This window comes from Cetorhinus maximus, chromosome 10, assembly GCF_964194155.1.
Source record: "Cetorhinus maximus chromosome 10, sCetMax3.hap1.1, whole genome shotgun sequence".
In the NCBI taxonomy this organism is placed as follows: Eukaryota; Metazoa; Chordata; class Chondrichthyes; order Lamniformes; family Cetorhinidae; genus Cetorhinus; species Cetorhinus maximus.
The window spans coordinates 62,398,736-62,424,583 of record NC_135888.1 but is presented as its reverse complement, the minus strand read 5'-3'; the positions used below and the strand labels follow the sequence as shown (position 1 = coordinate 62,424,583).

The 25,848-nt window shown below is 45.2% G+C and overlaps 1 protein-coding gene across 4 annotated transcripts in view; it reads left to right on the top strand.

The window, feature by feature from the left end:
• LOC144685725 (dihydropyrimidinase-related protein 3-like) overlaps positions 1 to 25,848 on the top strand; it is a 187,538-nt gene that overhangs the window by 65,013 nt on the left and 96,677 nt on the right. For 2 of the 4 annotated variants that reach the window (XM_078550548.1, XM_078550547.1), the window contains exon 2: positions 16,693 to 16,781. In XM_078550548.1, the coding sequence (XP_078406674.1) occupies positions 16,693 to 16,781 (89 nt within the window). Of the gene's footprint in view, positions 1 to 231; positions 532 to 16,692; positions 16,782 to 25,848 lie in introns of those variants that run through there. The other 2 variants (XM_078550550.1, XM_078550549.1) reach the window with 2 other exon arrangements.

Below are 25,848 nucleotides of genomic sequence, written 5' to 3'. Positions count from 1 at the left end.
ATGTTTAATGCACATTACAATACAACTTGGATGCCTGTCAGAGGGAAGAGGTGGTTGGAATTGGGTCAGATCTCTAATTATCAGAAACCCAAGAGGATATATATCATTTTGTTTTTCTTTTTGAGCTGTTTTCTGGGGACTTTATTGAGGGTGCCAGAGGTGCTGGATGTTGGGAGTAGCCTTGGCTCCGCCTGGTGGTAACTGTGCCGCGTCGCGTATGCACACACACACACAGAGAGAGAGAGCCTGGGCGAGGCGAGAGCTGCAGACAGCGATCAATAGCAGCTGGAGGGAGGCGCAGCATTGGAGCAGCCTATAGTCAGAGCCCAGCACACTCGCACAGCGCTGCTATTGTATGGGCACAGGAGCAAATCACGTCCCTACAAGACTCCAGCAGAAGAAGCTAGAGGGAGAGAGAGAGAAAAAAAGTGCTTAGTTTTTATTTTATTTTTTAACTGATAGATTATAATACCCTTAAAAAAAATGATGATGTCGGGATATCAGGGTAAAAAGAACATTCCTCGGATAACGGTATGTTTCTATGCCTGTTTTGTTGCATCTTCTAATCGTGCAGTTCTCTCCTTGGATTCTTTGCGCCGGGACTAGATAAGACTGCAAATGGTCAGGGATGTATATTTACTGCATTGTGTTGCTGGCTTCTAGCCTCCAGTGCACTGTGCTGCAGATAATAGAAATCTTAAAGTGGGGCTTTTTCTGTGTGTGTGTGTGTGCATGGGAAACAGCACCGTTGCAAGAAGGTAATGTGTGAAAGAAATCTGCCTTGAATTTTAATCGAGGTTATTTATCGGGGGGGTGGGGGATGTTTGTTTCCCCCTTTTTTTGTTATTTAATTGCAACTTTAAAAACGACTGAAGTTGTTGAGAATAGGGATTTTACAGGTTCCTGGAGTGACTACCGTTAGGAATTATGCGTTCTGTTCTTTACAAACGAGACGTACTCTTAGTGTGAGCGATCCAGAGGCTGAAATCTTACATTTTTAAGGCAATTCTTGTTGCTTCATGTGCCTTTTTTAACAGACGAATCCCACCGGCGTGTTTACTTTTATTTGTCTACACATACACATGTTTGTGTGTGTGTATTTATACATACATGTTTTATTTCAACATGGGGAGTGGGACCAGTTAGAAAACAAGCGCGGAGACACCACCCAGTTAGCCCTTTATGGCACAGTCTCTCCGTTGCATCACTAAAACTGCATTTACACAGCGAAACGAATAGATACGGAGTCAGTGAGCTTTGCGGGCTGATTTGAGGATTGGCTGGCGGGATAAACTTCAGTCCCGGCTGGACTGACTGTGTGCCCTTTAGCTTCTTTCTGGACCAGTCTTATTGTCGTGTTGGGGCTGTTGCCTTTGTCTCTGACGAATTGGGATATGTTGGGAAGGCGTGGGGTGGAGGCATTCTGTCAGGTCAAACAAAAGAATTTAACCCAGTGCATGAAAGGGACTGGCAGCAGGTTTGAGTCTTTTTTTGAAAAAGGAAATTGGCCAGCACGCACATTCATTGTACAGATCAATACTTAATATTTTTTATGTTTTCCACAAAAAAAATTTCCAAATCTTAATTTCCAGTCATCTGCAGCATTCCAAAGGCTTTCAGTATAAAGCAATTACAATTATCGATGCATTGTGACTGTGCATGCATCTTTGTGTTATATTCTTTGGGTGGAGTCAAGGGATGGGTGGGGAACAGGAGGTAAAGTCCCTTGATAGTGCAATGTGCTAGCTCCCTCTCTCCTCCTCTGAGTGGGGCTGAATCCCATTTTGCTTGGCAATATTGGTTTCTGTAATGTGTACTGAACTCCATCTACAAGCTGGAAAGGTAGATGAGTGAAATGATATTCATAATTTGATAAAACATAAGAGAGATTTTAAATTTTTTTTCAGTTGCTATAGTTTTTGAGATGTCCTGGCTCTGTATCTTCTATTCGATTTACAAGAACTGGGGTCTCCTGCCATGCACCGCATGCTCATGTGCGCATACACACACACACACGCACACACACGTGCGAATCTTGGGTGTTGTGAGAACTAGTCTACCTAAAGGGAGCCTTTGTTTTCTCTTTACCTTCCCTCCCAAAAGTTATCACCCTTGCATCACTCCACTGTGATTTGTTGCCTGCCATCTTGAGTCTGACTTTGGCACTGGGGCTGTTGATTATTTTGGCATTTGGCCCGGGTCAGAAGGGGAGGACAAGGGCTAAGGGATGGGGTTGTGGCCTTAGTTCTAATAGTGACCTTTGGTGCTGAGGAAACCTCAGTGGAAACTTGCACTTATGACTCCTCAACTCCAGAGTTTCACACTGAGTTGTTATAAATAGGAATGTGCTGTCTGAGGAATGGTGGAAGTAGATTCAGAAATAACTTTCAAAACAGTATTGGATATATACATGAAAATGAAAAAGAAATGCATGGTTATCCAGAAAGAGCACATGATTGGGGCCAATTTGATAGCTCTTTCAAAGTGTGCAAGGGTGCCGTCTTGATGGGCCAAATGGCCATCTCTTGTGTTGTAAGATTGTATAGTAATAAGCAAAAGCATTGTGAGGTTTAATGGATTGGGGGGTGGTGGGGTAGGAATGGAATATGAGGGACTTTCTTTGAAAACCAGGCTTTGAGCATTTTAGAAATTCCAAGGCTGATCATTTCAACACTTGGACATTTTGGTGCAGAAGTGACAACTCGACTGAACATGCCTCCTTTCTGTCCAAGCTGATTTCAACATCTTATCAGGACTGTGAAGAGGGGTAATGCGACAACTATATACATGTCCTGTTTTATTGAATGGCAGCTCAGTCTAAGTTTGAGGGTCAAAGTGTCAGAGCTCTGTTCAGATCCTCTTACCTTGAGCTTGTCAGCTTGCTCCTTTCTCCGCCCATGTACAATGCTGTGTGTAAACCAGGGGCTCTAAGTTTGTTCTCAGTAAGACAAGGAAGTTAAAAGGGTTGGTGAGTGAGGGTATGGTGATAGCACTGTGCTATTGAATCAGTCTTTCTTGTCTCAGCTTCTCAAATAGGATTTGGGAATAATGGTTTAAATTCTGCAATTTTGAGAAGGTTAATAGTTGACTTGAGAGGCTCAATGATGGTGCAGTGCCAAATAAAAGGACAGGTTAGACTAGCTCATTGAGGATATGGGTACATCACCTTAGCTTTGGTTAAGGACAGGAGGAAGAGTTAACTGGGAAAAGTGTGTACACAAAGTAGGGGATTCTGCCAATAATTTTCCACAGTACAGCACTCATATTAATCTTATATCCTTATATTTGCCATTGATATTATTATGGACCTTGAAAGGGACTTAATTCTAGCTAATGTCCTTGGGATTGTTGCTATTCTATTAAAACTAGGAAGCTGAGAGCAGAACCTACATTTAGCACTGGTGGAATGGAACTGGTGCATTTAATCTTAGTGAAAGGTTGGGGTGAGTGTAAAGCGGTAAAATACTGCATTGTATTAATGTCTGCCTTTTAGAAATTGATTGCTCAGATTAGTCAGCAACTCCATTATTGTTGTATCATGTGACTACCAGGATGGCAGCAGGCGAACTAGATGGACGTTTGCTTTGCAGACAGCATATTCTAGAAGCTGCAAAGTGGAACTCAAGTCAAGGTTATGTAATTGCAGATGTGTTGCATCAGAAAAAGCTTTGGATGCAATCCTCTCCTTCACTAGTTGAATTTCTGAGTGATCTCAGTGAGTCAGCAAGTTAAAGGAATATGATGAACACGGTCATGTTGCAAAAGAGAAGCTTCTGCAGTTTTTTCTCAGAACCCAGTCCCACCTAGGATAAATTGCACCAAATCTTCTTTCTTCAATCATGCCAAGTTAGAATGTTGATGTTTTATTTACAGCCTCTCTCTGGTATGAAGTTCCAGCCGACAGTTCCATTTCAATGAAAGAACTTTGATATATGGGAAACCGAAGAAAAATTCTATAAGACATTTGTAAAGGTTAACAGCAAATAGTGACCAAAGTAATGTTACCATTCAATAGAAGGTTATGTGAATTCATGAGGTTTTAATATCTCATCCAGGTTATACACAAGTTAGGGGATCACAAAAAAAGATTTGAAGATTTAATGCTATGTTAAAAACATGGACAATCTTAATGGGAGCATGGGCCAACTATTTGTTCTTATGGGGCAGTGTGTTGGAGAAATGGCATGTTCAAGGACAGGACAGGCTGGCATTGCAGCACTGGGCTTTGGCCACTAGAGGCCTCCTGGAAGCCATTTGAGCACTAGGGATCCCTCTGGTGGCAGAGCTCTAGCAATACATCATTCCAGTCTATACCAAACGTCCGACAACATATTTATCCTGCGTTTCTACACTTTCTCTCACCTCCCCCTACGCCACATAATAAACATCAATCCTGTGGAATCCCGTCTTGCTAACCATTATCCTCCCAGCAGTCTGATGACTCAGTCATGATCAAGAGCTCTCAATGTATGAGGAGTTCAGTGGGTCAGACTCGAGTGGCAGTATGACAGAATAAAAATCTCTCTCCATCACGGAAACAGGAGGCCAGTTTGAGCACAGCAATGCATAGGGCTGGGTGGGAAGTTGTGGGTGCAGAGGTAGAATGAAGTCAGCTAAGATGTAGGGCTGGAGGAGGGTACAGAGTTAGTCGTGAGAGGTAATTATCTCTGTGGCAGTCACATTGGAGATGGATTTTGAACAGGCTGTTCAAATGCAGGTCTGTGGACGACAGATTTAATACGAAGGGGAGGCTATGCTAATTTCTAATTTTGAAATTTCAAAAGTTCTCATTTACAAGTCCCTCCATGGCTTCATTCCATCCCCCCTCTGCAACCGCCTCCAGCTGTACATCCCGGCTCATTCCATCCCACTCTTACACCGTCCTGCAGCCCTACATCCCAGCTCATCTCCTCTGCTTTGATGATGCTTGTTTCCGGCACGCCTGCTCCCGTCCCATTACCCTGTCCCATGTTAACCTGGTATTCTTCCATTCTACCACCAGTGGAAGACTTGACAGCCGTCACATCTCAGCACTGTGCAAAAATAAAAGCAAAGAACTGCGGATGCTGGAAATCTAAAACAAAAACAAAAACAAAAATACCTGGAAAAACTCAGCAGGTCTGGCTGGCAGCATCGGTGGAGAAGAGCACAGTTGACGTTTCGAGTCCTCATGACCCTTCAACAGAAATCACCCCTTTCCTATTTTTACTTAGTTCTGTTGAAGGGTCATGAGGACACGAAACGTTAACTGTGCTCTTCTCCACCGATGCTGCCAGACCTGCTGAGTTTTTCCAGGTATTTTTGTTTTTGCTTTTGTGTCAGCACCGTGCAGTTCTGTTCCAAAACACCACTGCATTGTTAAACCATCTTTCTCATCTTCTAAAGCCTATTCTAGCAGCCAATTCTTATCCTATTGCCTGGTCAGTGACTGCACACTCTTTTGAAGTACCTTGGGATATTTGCTATGTTAATGCTGTCTGGGTTGTTTTACCGCATCTGGGAAAAATGGGTGCCTTAAATCATGTGTTTTTAATGGAATTCGAAAAGAATGCTTTCCTGATGTTATGAGGCTTTTTCCCATATTTTTCCCTTCTTCGTTCTCGTCTTATTCTAAAGGAAAATCCATATTTGGGGAATGGTTTTATAGACACTGAGTATTCAGTTTTACCCCCCCCACCGATTGTTGACTCACCCAGGCATGACGTGCCCCACTATTTACATAGCTGCGCATTCCAGCAGGAGTCTCCCTATAATGATCCGGAGTGGGAACCCTGCTTGATTTCACTTTCCCCTTCCAAGTCAGTGGTTCTGAGGCCAACTGTAGCACCCCTAATATCAAATTGGCTAAGGTGGCTACCACTCAGAGACCAAGAATGGAATTTGGGGCCTTCTGGTCTGCCTACCTTTTTCAGCTTCCCCTATTTGTTCTTATCCTTTCTTGCAAAGTGCTGACTCTCACAGGGCTACCATTCAGAGCGCATCAGCTGACCTTCAGTACCTCACACAAGTGCCCATCCTGTATCCTTGAGCCCACACAGCAATCCTTGGCAGACTGTTCTACCTCAGCAGATGCAAAGGCATGCTAGATACCAGCCTTGCTAGACTTCCAGGCGTGTTACCGGATAAAGCACACAAGCTGTAATTCTGAACTATACTTCCTAGGTAGATCCCAAATACTACATAGGTGGTGTTATATTTGACAATGGGGAAGAAAATGGGCAGGGTGTAAAATGGAATGCTGAATTGCTAGTGCCTATTCTGTGCCATAATGCAAGTCTAGTTTCATCTCCAAGAACTATAGCTGATATTCTTTCTTCCCTTCCCACCTATATCCTTAGCTCAGGGACATTGAAGACAATTGTAACACCACCAATGTTGCCCTGCCCAAGATCAACCAAGCCAACACAGACCAGATTTAGGATCTACCTGAGGCTATGGTTGGGAATTACACCTCATGGTTTATTTAACCACTGAGCAAGTTTAGGTTTGGGGGAAGCACTATCCGGAGGAGTTTTGTTCAAGCTAGTGCACCTTTTATGAGACAACAGTGAAGCATGGCAGTGGGCTAAAATTGGGGAATTGTTTGGCAACATGACCACTTTATAGAATTGGGGTGGAATTATTTGGGAACTTTGCAGTTTATTTCTTGCCTCTTGTTTATCCTCAGCTTTGGTGTTTCACCAAATACTTGGGAAGGAGAAGGTTTGAGGAAGTGTTGCAAAGTCTATCTGTCAATGATGCATGTACCCTGGAGTATAAATTTGTTTTGTACTATTGCCTGTTTGGCACTGCAGCACACAAGGAAATTATGTGCCTCTGATTCTCAGCATACAAAGTGCAGGAGGAGGACCACTTTGTATGTACACATCTGAGGTGGCTGGACAGTACATGGGCTTCCAATTGGAGCTGTGCAAGTAAGGTTGGGGCAGAAGTTAATGGAAGGAGATCAGGACTAACTGCATGATGTTGGATAAATGCGGGGGAGAGAAGATGTTAAGTCGATCCTACTTTGTCCATCCAAATGTACCTAGAGTATTCCATCATAACTTCCAGCTGGTGCTTAAAGTTTTCCAGGATTTTTGACTCTTACCCAACATCCAGTTAATTTTTTATCGATTGCTTGTTGATCTTGACATATTGTTCTCTGTACATTGACCCTATTAAAGGATCTTGCTGACTTTCTGGAGGTAATGCCAGTCTTTCTAACAGGGTTGAGATCACTAACACTGACAGTGAATGGCTTGGCATCTGGGATTATTTTGTGTGCAATGTGGAAATTGGCTTGGGTCCAAATTTCCATATGGTAGGACTGATGAAAGACGGATTGCTTTAGGCTGGTTAGGATTGTCACAAACTTCAGTGCTTTCAACATGTATAACAAGGGCATGTATGCACAAGGACTTAATTAGAACAGTAACGACCTTCTAATTAAGGCTTCCAAAGATAGTGTGTAAATTGTCCTGCTCAGTTTGAGCCTTTAATTATTCTGTTTACATCTGTATTTTTTTCCACTTTCATTTCCAATACCTTTTCAATACTTGGATGTACAAAGTCTTCCTTGTCAGCCTGTCTCCCTGCTTCAATAATGTATTACTTTGCGTGGGGCACAACCAAAATTTATTGGTGCTTACCCTCATTATCGCATCTGATTCCTCTCAAGCATGGGCACGCTGCCCATTCGTGGTTGGAAACTCTGATGTATTGCCTCAGTGACTAAGTCTCTTTTTATATGCGTGTTCCTTTCAGAAAAGATGACTCCTGACAAGCATGGATGGGGGCCACATAGTGGAACTGCAATAGGGCAGGGCAACAGGGCATGATCTCACTACCAGAGGGACTTATAGTTTAGGGTCTTTTGATATGTATAGGCTGGAATTAGCCCCTCATGCCGATGGGATCTTCCGTTCCTGCCAATGTGAATGGAGATTTCAATGGCTCACCAGTCCTGTCGTTTTGGGGCGGGGTGGGGGGGTGCTGGAAGATTGCAGCCTTGACAGGTTGGGCTTCAAAGCTCAATTTGCGTTTCTATATATTTTTTATTTCCTGGTTTAGTGGGTTTGTGGGCCCGGTGGGTTGGAAAGGATGGCATTGGCCTCGATGCATGGTAATAGCACCAAGATTTGGTAGTTTCAATGATTTGAGATACAGGGAAATTAATGAAACCTCAGTTTATATACGACTCTCTGGGCCCCATACAACTGTGTGACTCCCTGAACACCCCCAATTTAAGTACATCTTGATGTCTAGAATTCAGTGCGATGGAAATGGCTGTGACTTTGGGAGGAAAATGGAGTGCAGGGTAGTGGAATGTGACTCCACAGCCCTTCACTCAATTGTGCCCAATAATCCAGTGTTGCTCATTAAACTACTGTTCCAAATATATTCAGGTTTACAGCAACCTTGTAAGTGGTTCTTCCTGGATGGTGTCAGATTTCATGTGCCTCTGTGCAAACTGCATGTCTTGCCATCTCTAACTTTAGAATAGAACTGTGCACCCATTTGTAGCCTACCTTCCCCTTCACCTGATCACTTCAGGAGACCTATTCCTCAGGTACACCTGGCCCTCAGTTCTGACCCTGAACCCATTCCCCAGGCCTAGCCATGAGATATCAGGTCAGGATTTAACGAGATCTTTCTACTATTTTTTTTTTACCTTTTGAGTGAGAAAAAATGGGAAAGAGGGTGCCAGTGGAGAACATGATCTGAAGGCACTGTTACACCCATCTCCATACAGTAAGTGAAGGAGGCCTGTTAAATTAGAATGATCAACACATCACCCAGGCTGACACTTCAATGCAGTGCTGAGGGACATCTGCACAGTCAGAAATGCTGTCTTTTGGATGAGGCGTCAAACTGATGCCCCATCTTGTGGATATAAAAGAACAAGCAGCACTATTTTGAAGAAGAGCAGGGGGAGTTCTCCCCGTGCTCCTGGCTAGCATTTCTCCCTCAACTATCATCATTAGAAAATAGTCACTATCCCATTGCTGTTTGTGGGAGCTTGCTGGGTGCAAGTTAGCTGCCATGCTTCCTACATTTCAAAGTATGCAAGGACTCTAAACTGCTTAGGGATGTCCTGAGGTCATGTAGTGAAAAGCCTGCACTTGCCCACAGTAAATTGAACAGGAGTTTACTGCGTAGCTAAAGCACTGACCCACAGTCCATTGCTTAGGCTTTGCAAATGTTGTTGTGACACCGGTTTCAGCCTTGCAGATCCGTTCAGTAATAGCTGTTGGCATGAAAATGAAGGTTTGCTTTGCCGGTTGATGGCTACTTAATCATAACTGACAGAGGCTTGGAGAGTGGGGGTTGAAATGAAGTGTAGCACCTGCAGTCGGAGTGCCTCCAGCCCTGGCGATACAAGTCATGGGCAGCAGCAAGGCAATGAGAGTTAATGGTGGCTGTAAGCTGTCCTTGCACAGCATCGTGGGTGGTGCGGTTGACATGTACAAAGATAACCTGCCGCCTAGGACGGCTTGTGCCTGAAGCCAAGTCTGCATTAGCACCAAAACTCTATCTCACATCCACACAAAAGTAAACTTTATCCTTGTTGGAAACTGAGACTGAAAACTGTATCAAAAGCATACTGATTGTTAATTCTCACCAGTGCTGAATAGGATAGCAACCCAACAACTTGCATTTATGTAGCACCTTTAACATAGGAAAACCCCCAACCGTGCTTCACAGGAGCACAATCAAGTAAAAATTGACTGTAAGCCAGAGGAGGAGATATTGGGAGGGCGACTGAACATTTGGTCAAAGAGGTGAGGACCTTTACAGGGAGGGAGAGAGAGGCAGAAAGCTCTGGGAAAGATATTCTGGTGCTTCAAGTCTAGAGGCACGGCTGCCTGGGTTGTTGTGGCAGATGCACAGGAGAACAGGGTTGGAGGAACACTGAGTTCTTGGAGGATTGTCTGACGGAGGAGGTGACATGGGGAGGAGCGAGGCCATGGGGAGATTTGAACAGGATGACAGGAATTCTAAAATTGAAGCATTGTTGGGGTGGGAGCTAATGTGGATTAATGAAGATAATATGGTGAAGGAGACAGTTTAAATGGGAAGATCTCTGGTGACTAAGCTAAAGATTGATTAGGTATATTTGTAAATCCCAGTTTGGGCGAATGTTGCTTCTTTACCGCTTTCAAAATCCTGAGATTTTTAAGATGCAAATCCTAGGATTTTGAGGTAATTATAATGGATAAAGCTTCCAGCTATCTCTGTGTAGCAGCATTTCTGAGAGTGGTCTTCAAGCGAGGCATTATTTGGGATTGGGGTGCTGATTGAACTATTAGTAATACTGAAGCAGTGTACAACATTCATTATGAACGCCACAAGAATCCCCCTGCCCTCAACTTTCCAACAATGAATGTGTTGGGGAATCTGTGTCTGCATGTGGTTGAATGGGGGAGGGGAGTGGAAGAACAGGAGCAGCCATTCAGTGTGTGCAGCTGTACTCGTGCCCTATTTAACTCAATTAAGCTTCAGTGAGAGACTTTGAGTCTATAAACCTCGGTCAGTAAGGGCTGATCAATGCAGGCAGCAAGCATTAAAAGCTGATTACCAGCTAAAGTCGAAAAGGAGAAATGACTGGAAGAAAATGGAGCTTTTTTTTAAGGTTCTTCAACTTGTAATCAAGTTAAGTGGTCAGAAAAAATTTCCTTTGGAAAACTATTTTTTTGGACAATGCTGATTCTTCCCGTTCGGCATGCATTGCATTGTTGCTGTGGTTCTGAAGGGATAGATACATTCGACCCAGGGCGATGGGTTTACAGTTAACTCCTGCAGCACTTTCATCTGTTTTCCTTCAACAGAAAACCTAATTAGGCTGTCTCAGCTGCATCCTATAAAGGAAAAGTATTTGATAAACCCTGAAACGTTTTAATGACTGTAACTCTCCTGGAGACTGGACTAAAATTGACAAAGGATTTAATCTGATTTCCCTTCCAATTGCCTGGCTGTCCAATATATTCTGATCTCTTGGTCTATTCTAGAGTTTTTATGCCTCATTTGCTATAGGGGATCTTAGAACAGACCCTCTATTTTTATGCATCTCAACATCTCTCTTGTAAAAGGGGCTTGCTGTATTCAGAATAGAGAAGTGTGCTTTGTGTTCTTGCTATGTTTTTAAAATCCTTTTCACAATATCTAGCATTATACTGCAATGGAAACCTAGGTCTGTGTGTCAGCCAGGCCAAGTGCCTGTATTTAAACAGCTAATGGGAAACAGCAAGGGACGCTTTGAAGATTTTTTGCAGTCACCTTCCCATATACCAGGAGGTAGGTTTTATTACCATAATATGGCTGTCAGTTCTAACCAATTAGGAGTGTTTTCCAGGCCCCTCGCTTGTCCTTTTGCTTGGAGCGTTTGGCGGATGGGGGTGGGGGGTGGGGTGTGTGTGGTGGGGGAACAGAAAACTTTAAAATTTTACCCCTTAACTATCACCAAATGTTAACACAAGCAGACATACATTTGCACACATACATGCTTCCTGTCCTAAATTACTCTTACTAAATAGAATAACTCCTGTCTAAATGAGGACTGGAGATTGTAGCTTGGCAGTGCAAACACAGCATCCATTGTAATAGGCCAGCTCCCTGCATGGATGATGCTGGAGCGCTAAGCTACTGTGCGCAGGCACTTTATTTTTCCTTCACATTTCCAACTCGTGCAACCAAGTTCAAAGCAGCTTCTGTAGTACTCAAGTGCAGGCTGTTTTTAGACATTATGTCATGAATGACTCCCTGCGTGCATTCCAGTATTATCCACCCATTTTTAAAATTAGATTGCTTTCAATATGTTGAAAACAAAAGCTCACTTTAGCAGATTGGATGTAAAAAGCCCCAGCAAACCTTGGCAGTTTCCTGTCTGGACACGTTCTATTAACTAGATCTTCTGCACAAGGAGGGTTTTCCCTCCCTCCCCCCCATTGTATATTCTCATTAGAGTTGCCTCCGTGTTTCAATGGAATTGAACCACATGCATCTTTGTGTGCAGGAGTGGCCAAAACTTGGCAACTGCCTGCAGAGTTCATACGCCAGTGTTGTGTACTTTTATGTACCCACTCTTGTCAGAGATTATGCCGGGTGTCCTTTAGTTTAGATTCTGGGAGACAATGACTTTGAGGATGATGTCACTTAACCTAGCTTGATCTCATTACAGTCGAATGTCCCATCATCATTATTTTTGATGACTGGAAGATGGTGCTGGCACTTAATGGGGTTAAAAGGGTTAAATTATGAGAACAGGTTGCATTGTCTAGGCTAGAATTCCCTTGAGTATAGAAGATTAAGGGCTCATCTATTAAGATGTTTAAGGTGATTAAATTAGTTGCTAAACCGGACAGAAACGATTGCATCTGGTGGGGTCCAGAACAAAGGGGCATCCCTTAACATAAGAGTTTAGCCACTCGGGAGTGATGTCAGGAAGCGCTTCTTTCCGCAAACAGGAGCACAAATCTGGAACTTTCTCCCCCCAAAAGCTGTTGAGGCTCAAGGTTAATTGAAATTTTCAAAACTGAGATAGATGGATTTTTGTTAGGCAAGGGTATTAAGGGTTTCAGAACCAAGACGGGTTGATGAAGGTAAGATGTAGATCAGCCATGATCTAATTGAATGTTGGAAGAGGCTCAGGGGGCTGAATGGCTTAGTCCTGTTCCAAAGTTTCTAAATCTACTGTACTTAGCTAACATTAATGGATAAACTTAGGTGGGTCACATTTTCAATCTTCAGTCTGTGCTGATCTAGCTAACTAACGTCAGCCAGGAAGGTATGGTTGCTTCATTTGACTTGCCCTTGAAGGCAGTCACTCGAGTGAGGTGCTGGGACAAACATGGGCTGACTCCTCACCTCTCCTCAGGAGAGTTGTTTCTGATTTAGTGAACAGTATTGGTCTCTTTATTTAAGGATGGATGTAAGTGCATTAGAAGCAGTTCAGAGAAAGTTTACTAAAGTAATACCAGGAATGGGCAGGTTGACCTCTGAGAAAAGATTGGACAGGTGGACAGGCTCAGCTTGTATCTGCTGGAGTTTAGAAGAGTAAGAGGCGACTTGATTGAAACATATAAGATCCTGAGGGGACTTGACAGGGTGGATGAGGAGAAGGTGTTTCCTCTTATAGGAGAATCTAGAACTTGGGGGTCACTGTTTAAAAATAAAGATCACCCATTTAAGACAGAGATGAGAAGAATATTTTTTATCTGAGAGTAGCAAGTCTTTGGAACTCTCTTCCTCAAAAGACTGTGGAAGCAGAGCCTTTGAATATTTTCAAGGCAGAGCTAGATAGATTCTTGATAAACAAGGGGGTGAAGGGTTATCAGGGTAGGTGGGAGGTTATAGTCAGATCAGCCATGATTTTACTGAATGGTGGAGCAGGCTCAAAGGACTGAGTGGCCTACTCCTGCTCCTAACTCGCATGTTAGTATGCAAGGGAAAAGCAAGGCAGGGTTCCTGATAGCTATCCACTCAGTCTTGCTGGATTGTGTGCATATGAGTTTTTATTAGGTGAGAATTGAGTTCAGTCGCCATTGCTTTCCATGGTCAAATGGCCCATTTGACACCCAAGCTGAGATATGAAAAACAGCTACTTGATTGTGTCACGTGCCATGGAACCATATCCTAGCAGAGCCAGTACCTGCTGGAGAGAAGGGGAGCAATTGTATTGTTTTTAATCTGCATCTATGCTGCTTGTGTCTGGAGAAATTTGCACAACTGAGGGAACCATGATCTAATTTACTGGCAGACCAGACTTGAAGGGTTGAATGGCCAATCCCTGTTTCTGATTTATACCCCTCGCCAGCTATTTTATCTTCTGCCCCTTCCATTCACAACCACGGGCGATTGGGTCATTGGAAGTTAAGAATATAAGAACATAAGAAATAGGAGCAGGTGAAGATCACGTGGTCCGTCGAGCTTGCACGCCATTCAGTATGATCACGGCTGATCTTGAGCTTTCATTACTTTCCCACCCACTCCCCATATCCCTTGGTTCCCTGAAAGACCAAAAATCTGTCTACCCCAGTCTTAAATGTATTCAATGATGGTGCATCCACAACCCTCTGGGGTAGAGAAGATTCACGACTCTTTGAGTGAAGAGTTTTTTCCTCATCTCAGTATTAAATAACCAGCCCTTTATCCTTAAACTGTGCTCCCTTGATCTAGACCCCTCAGTTTGGGGATATAACCCCTCAGTATCTACCCTGTCAAGACAGGGAATATAGACCCAGTTTAATCAGCCTCTCATCGTAGGACAACCCCTTCATCCCAGGGACCAAGTTAGTGAACCTTCGCTGTACTGCCTCCAACGCAAGTTTACCCTTTCTTAAATGTGGAATCCAAAACTGCACAGAGTATTCCAGGTGTGGTCTCACCAAAACCTGTACAATTGCAGCAAGACTTCTTTATTCCTGTACTCCAATCTCCTTGCAGTAAAAGCCAACATGATATTTGCTTTCCTAATTGCTTCCTGTACCCGCATGCTAACTTATTGTGTTTCTTGTACGAGCACACCCAAATCTCTCTGAACATCAACATTTGCAAATTTCACCTCTTTAAAAAGAATATTCTGCTTTTCTATTCTTATGACCAAAGTGAATTACCTCACTTTTTACATTATACTCCATCTGCCACCTTGTTGCCCACTCGCTTAATCCATCTATATCTCTTTGTAGCCTCTTTGTGCCCTCCTCACAGCTTGCATTCCCATCTAGCAATGATACAATTTGTATCGTCAGCAAACTTAGATACATTACTCTCTGTCTCTTTGTCGCATGAATGTAGATGCCACAGGTTGAGTTGATGAGCCTCATATTTTGCTGAACCCACATACAGACATTGCTAATGTATATGTTTGCTTAGAGCTGTCATCACTTTGTTAGCCTTTTATTTGCCAGTGTGGCCTGTGCTGTGTTTTATGGACAAATCCTGCTCTCTTACTGGACTCATTTAGACTGAGAGACTCCTTGAAGTTGGTGCATCAATCAAGCCTGAAGTGACTGCTTTTATATGTACTTCAGACAGACCTTTATAATGTACTGGAATCTAAACCTTTTATTATAAACATCCTATCCCACAGGGACAGTAAAGAACTATTGATAATTCCTGTCCCCCTCCTCAACCCATAAATTGAATTTTCCTTGCATGTAAATCAAATACCTAAATTACTCCCATTGAAAAAGTTCAGCTTTAACTTCAGTCCTTGCACCCATTTCTGTGTGTGTATACAAAAAGTATGCTGTAGCTCACTGCCTTGAATAAATTGGCTTCTTCTGGCCTTGAGAAGTATAATTGTCTCAATGTACACGTTACCTAATGTTCCAGAAAGGATAGACCCTGATCATAATGAGCTGCCGGGGTTTTGCTAAGAGCCTTAATGTTCCATTTACAACCAGAAACAGAGGAGAGTCATAAAATATTGCACTCACTGAAAGGAACAGGACCTCCGCAGTGACCCCTAGTTAGACCCCATGATAGTCCGTTCATATTGAATTGTAGGTAGAGTACTATCCTGTTCTTCATCTTCATGAAGCAATACCTAGAAGGAGCTTGAATTTATTCTTTCATTAGATGTGGGCAACACTGGCAAAGCCAGCATTTGTAATGGTGAGAGTAATTAGAGGTTGTAAATGAAGCATTTCATTGCATCTTTGAGGTGCATTGGCTTGAGTGTTATTTTCTTTGAAGGATAACTGCCTGACGAATAATCACATTGAATGGCGGAGCAGTTTGAGGGACCATACTGTCGTCTCCTGCTCCTATTTTGTAAGCACTTATGAGCCATGTTAGATATATCTTTGGCCAGGTGTTTGTTTTTGTCAAGGTGTGGGATTATAGCTCTCCTCTGCTCGGCCCAATCTCAGGTGAGCACTCTCTACCACACCAGAGTGAAGATTTCTGTTTTGCATTTTCCACATCACCTGTCCTTGGGGCTTTATGGACGCCCTTTGCATTTAATACAGGCCTTAAGTGGTGAGCCCACGCCTACTAGAAATAAGATTTGCAAGTTCCCAAAATTGTGTAGCAACCCGAAGAAAGGAGAAACTTTATGGCATTCATTCGGAGCTACATCCCACAGATGAGTGGTAATGAATGGAAACCTGGATGTCGGAAGCTGTTGGTTGGTGGTTCTGGTTGGTGTTATATCTGGAGATATCATTACATGACCTCCCCATGCTCCTGCCATTCATCATTCCTTCAGGTGTGCTGCCTTCCCACGTTGATTGGAAAATAAACAAATTGTTTGTCACCCTATTGGATTAATATTCACTGTTAGTAAAACACAATTTTCCCAACTCCAATAACTTTAAAAAATGCTCAAAGAAAATTGGAAAAAAAAACACAATTTTGTTTAATGCCGCAATGATTTTTCACCTGGATTGTTCACAGCCATGTTCCATCCATAACCCTGGGAAGAACCCAGGAAAATTGCACATTCAGAGAGCTGGAGCAGACTCAATAGGCCGAATGGCTTCCTACTAAGCTGTAACGAGTGTGTGATAATCCTGAAAGGTTGGCAATCCTAACTATCTGCACTGTTACGTTTCCTTTGCTGGACAGCATGTTCAAAAAAATCATTGCAACCCAAGCTCATAGACCAGAATTGGGTTGCAGAACTGTATTGATTTGTATAGTCTCTGCCATCAGTTGATTTGTATTTTGGTTAATATGCTGGAAATAACTTTGAGTTTCTATCTATAGAGTGACCGATTGCTGATCAAAGGAGGCCGGATTGTCAATGATGACCAGTCCTTTTATGCTGATCTCTACATGGAAGATGGCCTCATCAAGTATGTGCACTTTTCTTTTCCCCAGTAGCGAAATTAGAAATGTACATGCAAAGCCTACAGTTTGTTTGTGCCTGGATAGAAGCAAAATTCTTCTAAGGCACAGTAGTGTAGTGGTTATGTACCTCGACTAATAACTAGAAATTGGAATAGTAACTCAAAGGATGGAAGTTCAAATCCCAGCATGTCAATTTGAGAACTTGAATACTGTTTGGAAAGCTGATATTGAATTGTTAGGGGGAATCGTCTCAGATTTGCACTAAGTGCGGTAGCGGGTGGGAAAAAGAGCGTTTCACCCGCCTGCTGCAATGGAGGCTTTTCACTCCGTATCATCCCAACCCTGCCTCCTTAATCATGCGTTCCTGGGAAACACGCCGTTTCTCTGGCAGCGACCTCCATTTTGCCCGCCTCGCTGCTTCCTCACGCCGGGTGCCATATTTAAGTGCAGCCATGTGCACACCTCTCAGTGCTTCCAGCCCAGGACTGCTCCACAGAAGACATGGCCCCAAAAGGCAAGAAGACTGCAGCCCCCTGATACAGTGACCTGTCACTGGAACGCCTTTTGGATGCAGTGGAGGCCCGCCGTGATGTCCTCTACCCCTGCTCTGGCCGCCGGAGGGGCAGCAATATCACCAACCTAGCTTGAAAGGCGGTGGTCAGTGCCAATGCCCTGCAAAAGAGGACAGCCACTCAGTGCCGAAAGAGGATGAATGATCTCCTCCGTTCCGCCAGGGTAAGTCACTCTTCTCATCAATCTCAACTTTCAAACACACTCACAAACCCATCACAAATCCACAGGGATCTCTCCCACTGCCAGTTCGAGGGACATCACCATTCATTCTCTCACACCTTCATTGTCCTTACCCCATCCATGGCACCAGTCACCACTCGCACATGCCAGGTATACTTATCATTAGGCCTGGTAGATGTCCTGCTTACACTTTCTCCATCTCTATTCATGCACGCAACAAAAGGGAGAGGTCGCAGACCGGTGGAAGAATGCCTGAAATCAAGGTTCTCATGGACTTTGAAAACAGAGCCATCCAGCTGGCCAGCAAGATCTAGACTGTTCCTGTGCTGACAGGTTGGTGGTGCTCAACCAAGTGAGGATCCAGTGGTGCAACATCCATTGGCAACCATGCTGTGAGTGATGTGTCCTGTTTCACAGGCCACTGCCATGCACTAATTATCTCCCCTTGCTTTCACAGGCACACCTGGGAAACAGTTGAGGGGGTCCACGATCCAGGTCCTCTACTCAAGTCTCGAAGACACCTCAGAAGAGGAATCTACTGAAACCCTGATTGAAGACCTGTCACACCGTTCCCCCACACCCTCCATCAGCACAGCGACACACACCTCAGTGGGACCTAGCTTTAGTGTAGCCTCGGGGTCACCATCTGGTGAGCACATCAGACTTTCTGATCCACAGCAGGTGGCGGCAGGGATTTCCCAGGTTTGTGGCACTAGGGAGAGCTGCTGAAGACAAGAAATCTGCTGAGTCTGAGTCAGATGACGAGCCTCTGGACTCAGGCATGTCTCAGTTGCTGGACCTGCAAAGGCAAGCTCAGGAACACCAGGCAGGGATGTCTGCTGCACTCTTCAGATTGCAAGGCACGATGGAGGAGTCCTCCGTCTTCAGTTTGAGGGTGATAGCACCAGCATGCCAACGCACCGAGGCCAACACTGGTAGGACATCGGTCCTGCACTGCTGCGTGGGCTGAACTCCATTGCTGATGCCATAGTTGGCCTCCAACAGTGTGGACGCGAGAGGGGTGTGGGGCAGCTCGATCTCATTCCAGCTTCCCCTTCTCCTCATGGAGTCAGCCTGGGGCCTCTGGGAGGAGGATCAGCAAGTGAACACCCAGGGCCATTCACCCAGGTGACTCCAGGAATGACTGACACATCCGAATCTCCTCTTCCTGTGACCCCAGCAAATCCAGCTCCACAAGCCTTCACTGCCACAGAGCAGGACCACGAAAGCAGGCCTGGGGCCTCCAGGTGTTGGCCCTCCAGAGGATGCCTTTCAAGGCCATCACAGACGGGGCATAGCAGTCAGCAGGCTGCCTCCACCTCCACTGTGGGTGTCGGGGGAGCACCAAGGCATAGCGGCAGTATTAGGAAGGTTAAGGTGGTGTAACTCTTTTGAGTACAAACCAAATAAGCTAAATTAACAAATCAGGGACAAATTAAAAGGCAGCCCCTTAAAGGGAAACTGCAAAAACAGGTGTTAATCACTTGTACATAATGTTCACTTTGTTAATGAACTCCCAAGAATGCCTCCTTGCCTATGGCTCCTTGTTCTGACGAGCAGTGTTCGTGTCACTCAGATGGTCCCTGTGCAAGATAAAGGCAGCTGTCACAGTCCAGGGCCTTTTCCCTGTGCTTTGTGCAACCTTCCCAGCACATTGCCTGTGTGCCTTCGCTGTCACTAGGCACATCAGTAATGCCTGTGCCTCTATGGGGATTATCATTGCTGCCAGAATATCCTGGGCCAGTGGCAGAGTTCCATCATTCTCTCTGTGTGCTCTCAGTATCTTTGAAGTGTGGCTGCCCCCCTCTCCAGTGACAGTGTGGTCATGAAGGGTTCAGCTCACAAAGGATGCCATAGGATCAGGGGAAGTTAAAGATTCACTGCTGCGTCTCCACGATGTGACCCTGTTCACAGAGCGCAGGCGAGCTGCCATCAGCCAGACAGGAGTCAGACATTCACATAAACTATGTGAGGATCTATGGAGTGTCCCCACTGCATGTCATCATCATCCTCCTGGAATATAGGGACTATGGGCATCCGCTGCATCTCCATGACAGGAGCCATATCACAGGGGGTATGTGCACTGCCATCAGCCAGACAGCAGTCAAGTGTTCATAGATGCAATGTATGGATCTATGGTGTCTCCTCACTGCATGTCATCATCATCCTCCACAAATCTAGCAGCTATGAGGGCCTCCCAAGCGCGCCTGCCTTGTCTGACTAGTGTGATTGGCATCATTGTCATCTTTGAGGACCTCATCACCCTCATCCCTGTTGATATCCTCCTCATTGGAGGAGACATGCACCTCCTCCATCTTGTCAGCCAGCTCCTCTCCCCATTGCAGCGCCAGGTTGTAAAGGGCGCAGCAGACGATGACGATTGTGACACCCTCTGTGGACTATATTGCAGGGCTTCACAAGACCGATCCAGGCACTGGAACCTCATTTTCGACACCCTGATGGTTTGCTCCACCAGGTTGTGAGTTGCAGTATGAGCCTCGTTGTACCTTCGCTCTGCTGCAGTCTGAGGCCACCGCACGGGTGTCATCAGCCACGGCCTCTGCGGGTAGCCCTTTTCCCCGAGGAGCTATCCCTGCATCCTCTGTGGACCCTGGAAGATGTCAGGCATCTGAGACTGACTAAGAATGTAGGAGTTGTGGACACTCCCTGGGAACCATGCACGGACCTGTAGGATGCGTTTGTGGGGGTCACACACCAGATGCACCTTCAATGACTGGAAGCCCTTGAGGTTGATGGGTTGATGTAGTTGACCGCATGTTGCCATGGAGATCTGAGTGCCACATGGTTCAGGCAATGGCACCCTGCACCTGTGGGAATCCTGTGATCTGTGCAAATCCCAGCGCTCTTGCTTCCTGGCTTTCCTGATCGAGGACGAAATGCATGAAGTTGTGTGCCTTCGTGGAGATGGTGTCCGTGACCTCATGGATGCATTTGTGTGTGGAGGCTTGCAATATTGCACAGAGGTCACGCATGGAGCCCTGAAAGGAGCCAGTGGTGTAAAATTTCAGCGCCGCAGTCACTTTCACGGTCACTGGCAGTGGATGCCCTCCATGTCCCTGTGGCACCAAATCCTGCAGCAGGTGGCAGATGTGACCAACCAGTTCCCTAGACATGTGCAGTCTTTAGTGGCATTTGTCATTCCTACAAGTGACCAAGGACAAATGCCGCCTATAGACCCTATGCCTAGCTAGGTGCCGACCAGCGACGGCTCACTGTGACTCTTCAGCAGCATGCACAGGAGCCCTGGTCGTCCCTTCTTCCTGAGGGAGCTGCTCTTCCCTCTGCCCAGCCCAGGTGCCTCCGTCACTCTCTTCTCCTCCATCTCCGCTCTCTGTAAGCCACGAGACATACAGCTAGGTCACCAGGCTCCATGTTCCTGATGTACTGTTCAGGCAGGATGATAGGGGGATACGCGTGGGTTAGCATGGGTGTACTAAGAACCTCCCTTGGTTAAGCTTGAAGGCCCCTTAATAATTCCAGACAGTGCTGGCCACCACTTGAATGGCTAGAGTTTAGTGCGTTGCATGGCTGCCCGAGACCCCACCCACCTCAGCCCCACTCCACCTGGCTGATTGACAGCAGCTTTGCCCATTGGACTGCATGCTGTGCTCTCAGCTCAGGAGCAGGCATTCTCCTAACCCACACTGCAAGGCTGCACTGTTAGCTTGAACCATGGGGGAGACTGGTCCAAACCTGAATAAAGACATTGCAAGGGGCTGTGAGTGGCTCCACCAGTGACTGCTCCATGACCAGCTTTAGCAAGGAGATTGTACAACGTGTCCAGTTATCCAACTGTTTTGGAGTCCACTAAAATGCTCATTAGTTTGCAGCCTGTGCCCGAGGGGTGAAGACCACTGGAGCACTTGGTGGCATTTACAGGCTTCTACGCTGCTTTATTGGGCAAATAAGCTAGAGACTCGACTCCAAGCATGTCGATGTGGCTGTGGCTGTGCCTGAACTGTCTCAGCTGCGGAGTAATAGTCACTTTACACACAGTTTCCCTAATTTCCCTAATGTGTAGCTGCTTCTCTCCACCCACCCCCCGCACATGCTTGTAAAGTACCATCAACCGCAGTGCAGCCCTAACCCCCCCACCCAACTCGCCTCAACTGCAGTGCAGCTCTCTCCGGCCCCCCCACCCCCCAACTCGCCTCAACCGCAGGGCAGCCCTTGTCCTGGCACCAGTGTGTCAGCCAGCCGGGAAAATGCACCTTGCCTGTGCCCTCACCTGAATGCGCGGAGCCTCAACCTTTTGGCTCCACAGGTGACCCTCATGAGTGCTGCACAATGTTGTTGTGCACTCACCTCTGAGTTCCCCTCAAAGTACAGCTCACCAACACATGCCTTATAAATGTTGTTGTGTACACCAACTTGCTCAGATGATCTAACATGGGAGATGACTCCGGCGACTGGGCTTATAATGATAAGCAGATCTAGTACAATGAGGTTCCCAATGTGCAGTGGTGGAAAACGTGGCCCGCCATTGATGGGCAGAGCAAACAATTGCAAACTGGTTTCACAACGGATTGAAACTGATTTTTGGCCTTCTCGCCATACTGTCCGCTCATGATGCCCTGACGCCAGTGGGCACGCAAAATTATGCCCATTGTAAAATTCCAGCTGATTCACTTAAGGGAAGAAAACCTGCCCTCCTTATCCAGTCTGGACTCTAGCCCCATGCCATTGCAATAATTGCCCAGTGAAGCAACTCAGCAAATCACATGTCAGCTTATATTCATATAGCACCTTGAACATCACAAAATATCCCGAGGCCCTTCACAGGAGCATTATAAAATAAAATATGATGCCAACCACAAGGAGATTATTGGGCGAGATGACCAAAAGCTTGGTGAAAGAGGTAGGTTTTAAGGAGTGTCTTAATGGAGGAAAGTAAGGTAGAGAGTTGGTGAGGTATAGGGAGGGAATTCCAGAACCCAGGGTCTAAGCAACTGAAGACACAGTCAACATTGGTGGTGTGATTAAAATTGGGGATATTCATGAAGTTAGAATTAATTGAGAGCAGATATCTTAGAGGACAGTGGGGCAGGAGAAGATTACTGTGATAGGGAAGGACGAGGCCATGGGGGTCAGGGATGGTAGATATTTGAAAACAAGGATGACTATTTTAAAGTTGAGACTTTGCTTGACCAGAAGCCAATGTAGGTTAGCGAACACGAGTGATTGGTGAATGGGATATGGTGCAAGTATAAAGACATGGCAGCAGATTTTTGAGTCACCAAGTTTATGGAGGGTAGAATGTGGGAGGCCAGTCAGTGGTGCTTTGAGATATTCCAGAGGTAACAAAGGCATGAATGAGGGTTTCAGCAGCAGACGATCTGAGGCAGGGGTGAAGTCAGGCAAGGTTACGAGGTGGAAGTGGGCAGTTTTAGTGATACTGTCGATATGTGATGGGAAACTCAACTCAGTGTCAGGTATGACAGCAAGGCTGCGAACGACCTGGCTCAGTCTCAAGCAGTTGACAGGGAGGGGGATGGAGTGGGTAACTAGGGAATCGAGGTCAGTTGTAACTCCGTTAACAACCCACCAGCAATGCTTCAAGAAGGCAGCCCAACACCTTCTCATGGTAGTGTTACAGAGATTTGTGAAGGGTTGGTTTGGGATAAATACCGTCTTTGCCACACACTATTTACCCTATCTTTTAGCCTTCTGTTATTGTATGGGTCAGAGGCAGAATGCTTTGAATGCAGCGTTCTTTCAGTGAACTTAATACATGAGTTGGCATTGAGAAGCAAGCATGGAGAATAATCTTGTCCTTTAATGGTATTTCGATTTGCAGTTGATGGATTGATGGGCTACTTGTTGCCTGCGGCCTTTGATCAGTAAGTATCAAATCAGATGGGATGGGTGAGGTAGAAGCACTAGATCAGTTCCATTTGGCTTTTGTTGCAAGTTTCTTAGTTAAGATGGGAAAGTGGTGGGAGCAGGAGAATGGATGAAAGACTTTTCTGTTCTAAGTCAGACGATATGAGCCTACTGAGACTTACTAGCAGCAAGTGTTGGTTAAAACTCTCCCAATCAGTGGTATACCTATGATTTTGTGTACTAGGCTTTTGGAGCTTGGCTTACTGAACGATGGTCCCTAACCATACATCTAATGGTATCTATCTTGCCAGCCGTGTTACTTTGTTTCATATTTATGATTCGGAGCAGACATTCTGCATAGAAATTCCTCTGGCATTGTAAAGTTTTCCTCCAGTAATACAACAAATGGAAATATTGAATTTGGTGTTGAATTCTCTATTCACAATGTTAGTGGCTGCAATGTCATGATGTAAACACCTTGACAACATCGCCAACTCCAAGTTCTCTCATAAAGCACATACCACCCTGACTTGGACTTGAATTGCTGTTTCTTCATCATTATTGGGTCAAAATTTGGAATTACTACCTACCATTCATTGTGGGACTGGGTACTGTGGTCTTCCAAGGATGACTGAGGGATTTATTCCAAATTTGGTGGCGGGATTTAGAAATTCTGATCGATCAGACATCCGGGAGATATTTCTGGAATCTTCCAGGTGTGCTGGCTGGCATTTGATGAGGCTCTTCAGATGGAGTTGCCATATAAGATAGCTTAACATGAAGGACATATACAGTGTACAGGTGTACAGTAGATGAACTCTATGGTACAGAGGGATCTGGGTTACATGAATCGCAAAAAGTTAGTATGCAGGCACAGCAAGATTGGGAAGGCAAATGAAATGTTGTTTATTGCAAGGGGAATGGAATATAAAAGTAGTGAGTTTTGCTACAGTTGTACAGGGCACTGGTGAGATCACATCTGGAGCACTATGTACTGTTTTGGTCTCCTTACTTAAGAAAGGATATAATTACATGAGAAGCAATGCAGAGAACATTCTCACGTCTGATTCTTGGGATGAAGGGGTTGTCTTATGAGGAAAGGTTGGACAGGTTGGACTCCATTTGGAGTTTAGATGAATGAGAGGTGATCTTATAGATGCACGTAAGATCCTGAGGAGACTTGACAGGGTGGATGCTGAGAGGATGTTTCCCCTTGTAGGAGACTAGAGCTAGGGGGTATAGTTTAAAAAAATAGGGGTCTCCCATTAAAGGCCAAAATGAGGAGAAATTCTTTCTCACAGAGGGTTGTTAATCTGTGAAATTCTTTTCCTCAGCGAGCAGTGGAGGCTGGGTCATTGAATATTTTTAAGGCCAAGTTAAATAGATAGATTCTTGGCTGACATGGGAGTCAATGGGTATATGGGGTTGACAGGAAAGTGAGGGCCACAATTAGATTTGCCATGATCTTATCAAATGGCAGAGCTGGCTTGAGGGGCTGAATGCCCTACTCCTAATTCATAAGTTTGTATGTATGTCAGTGTTTTCCCCATCGCTATACTGTAATCTTTTGTGCACACAGAGCCCTGTATTTTTATCTCTCTCATTTTCCTGAGAATGCGACAATAATTAGAGCCTGTGGTTCAAAAAATGGTGCCTGCTGCTGGCAATGTCATGGCTGCATGGCCTTGTTCCCTGAGCTTGGCTGTTCAGGAACTGCAACCTCCTCCGTACCAGATAACCAACTCCAGTGAAATGAACGATAAAGACAGTTCCCTCCTGGCCCCTCAGATATCTGAGCCTTTCATGCTGTGGGTTGTAGTGTTTATGACACATCCCACACAATGCCAGTCAGCAAACGTTATTCATTGTTTAGTCTGAGTCTTTTAATGGTTTCCCCTGTACAGAGTTTCCTTATGATCTAATTCACCATCAGAGTCCAACTTTAAAAAGAATGCTCCTTTTATTGCACTGTTGGTCTTTACCCTTGTGGCACGCATTAGGTGTGAGTTGAAGAGGCCAATTGATTGTGATTAATGAATGGCTCTTACTAACTTGGGAATAAATTGGACATCGTTGGGAAGATGAGTTTTGAGATGTAACCACCTTGCAAATGTCAATTTGGAAGTTGTGGCTTCAAGGTATGCAAACTGCCCTCCCAAAACAGGTGTTGGATGTCTTGAATCTGCAAATAGGGTTCCTGGTGCCAGTTATAGGATTCCATTGTAAAAATGGGCATCAAATGGATGGGGTTTGCACTGTGTATGCACCTCTCAGTTGTTCACTGTCCTGGCTGGTGGTCGGCCCTTACTGGTTGGAGGCCACCTCCACCCCCCCCCACCATCAGTTTACGGGCCAGCTCTGCATCAGAGCTGGGCAGAACACCTAAACCGCCAAATGGTGAGCTGCATTGGAATGGCTGATTGACCTCTGTTGCTTGCTGATTTAAGTGAGGTCTGAGGCTGAATTTGGCACAGG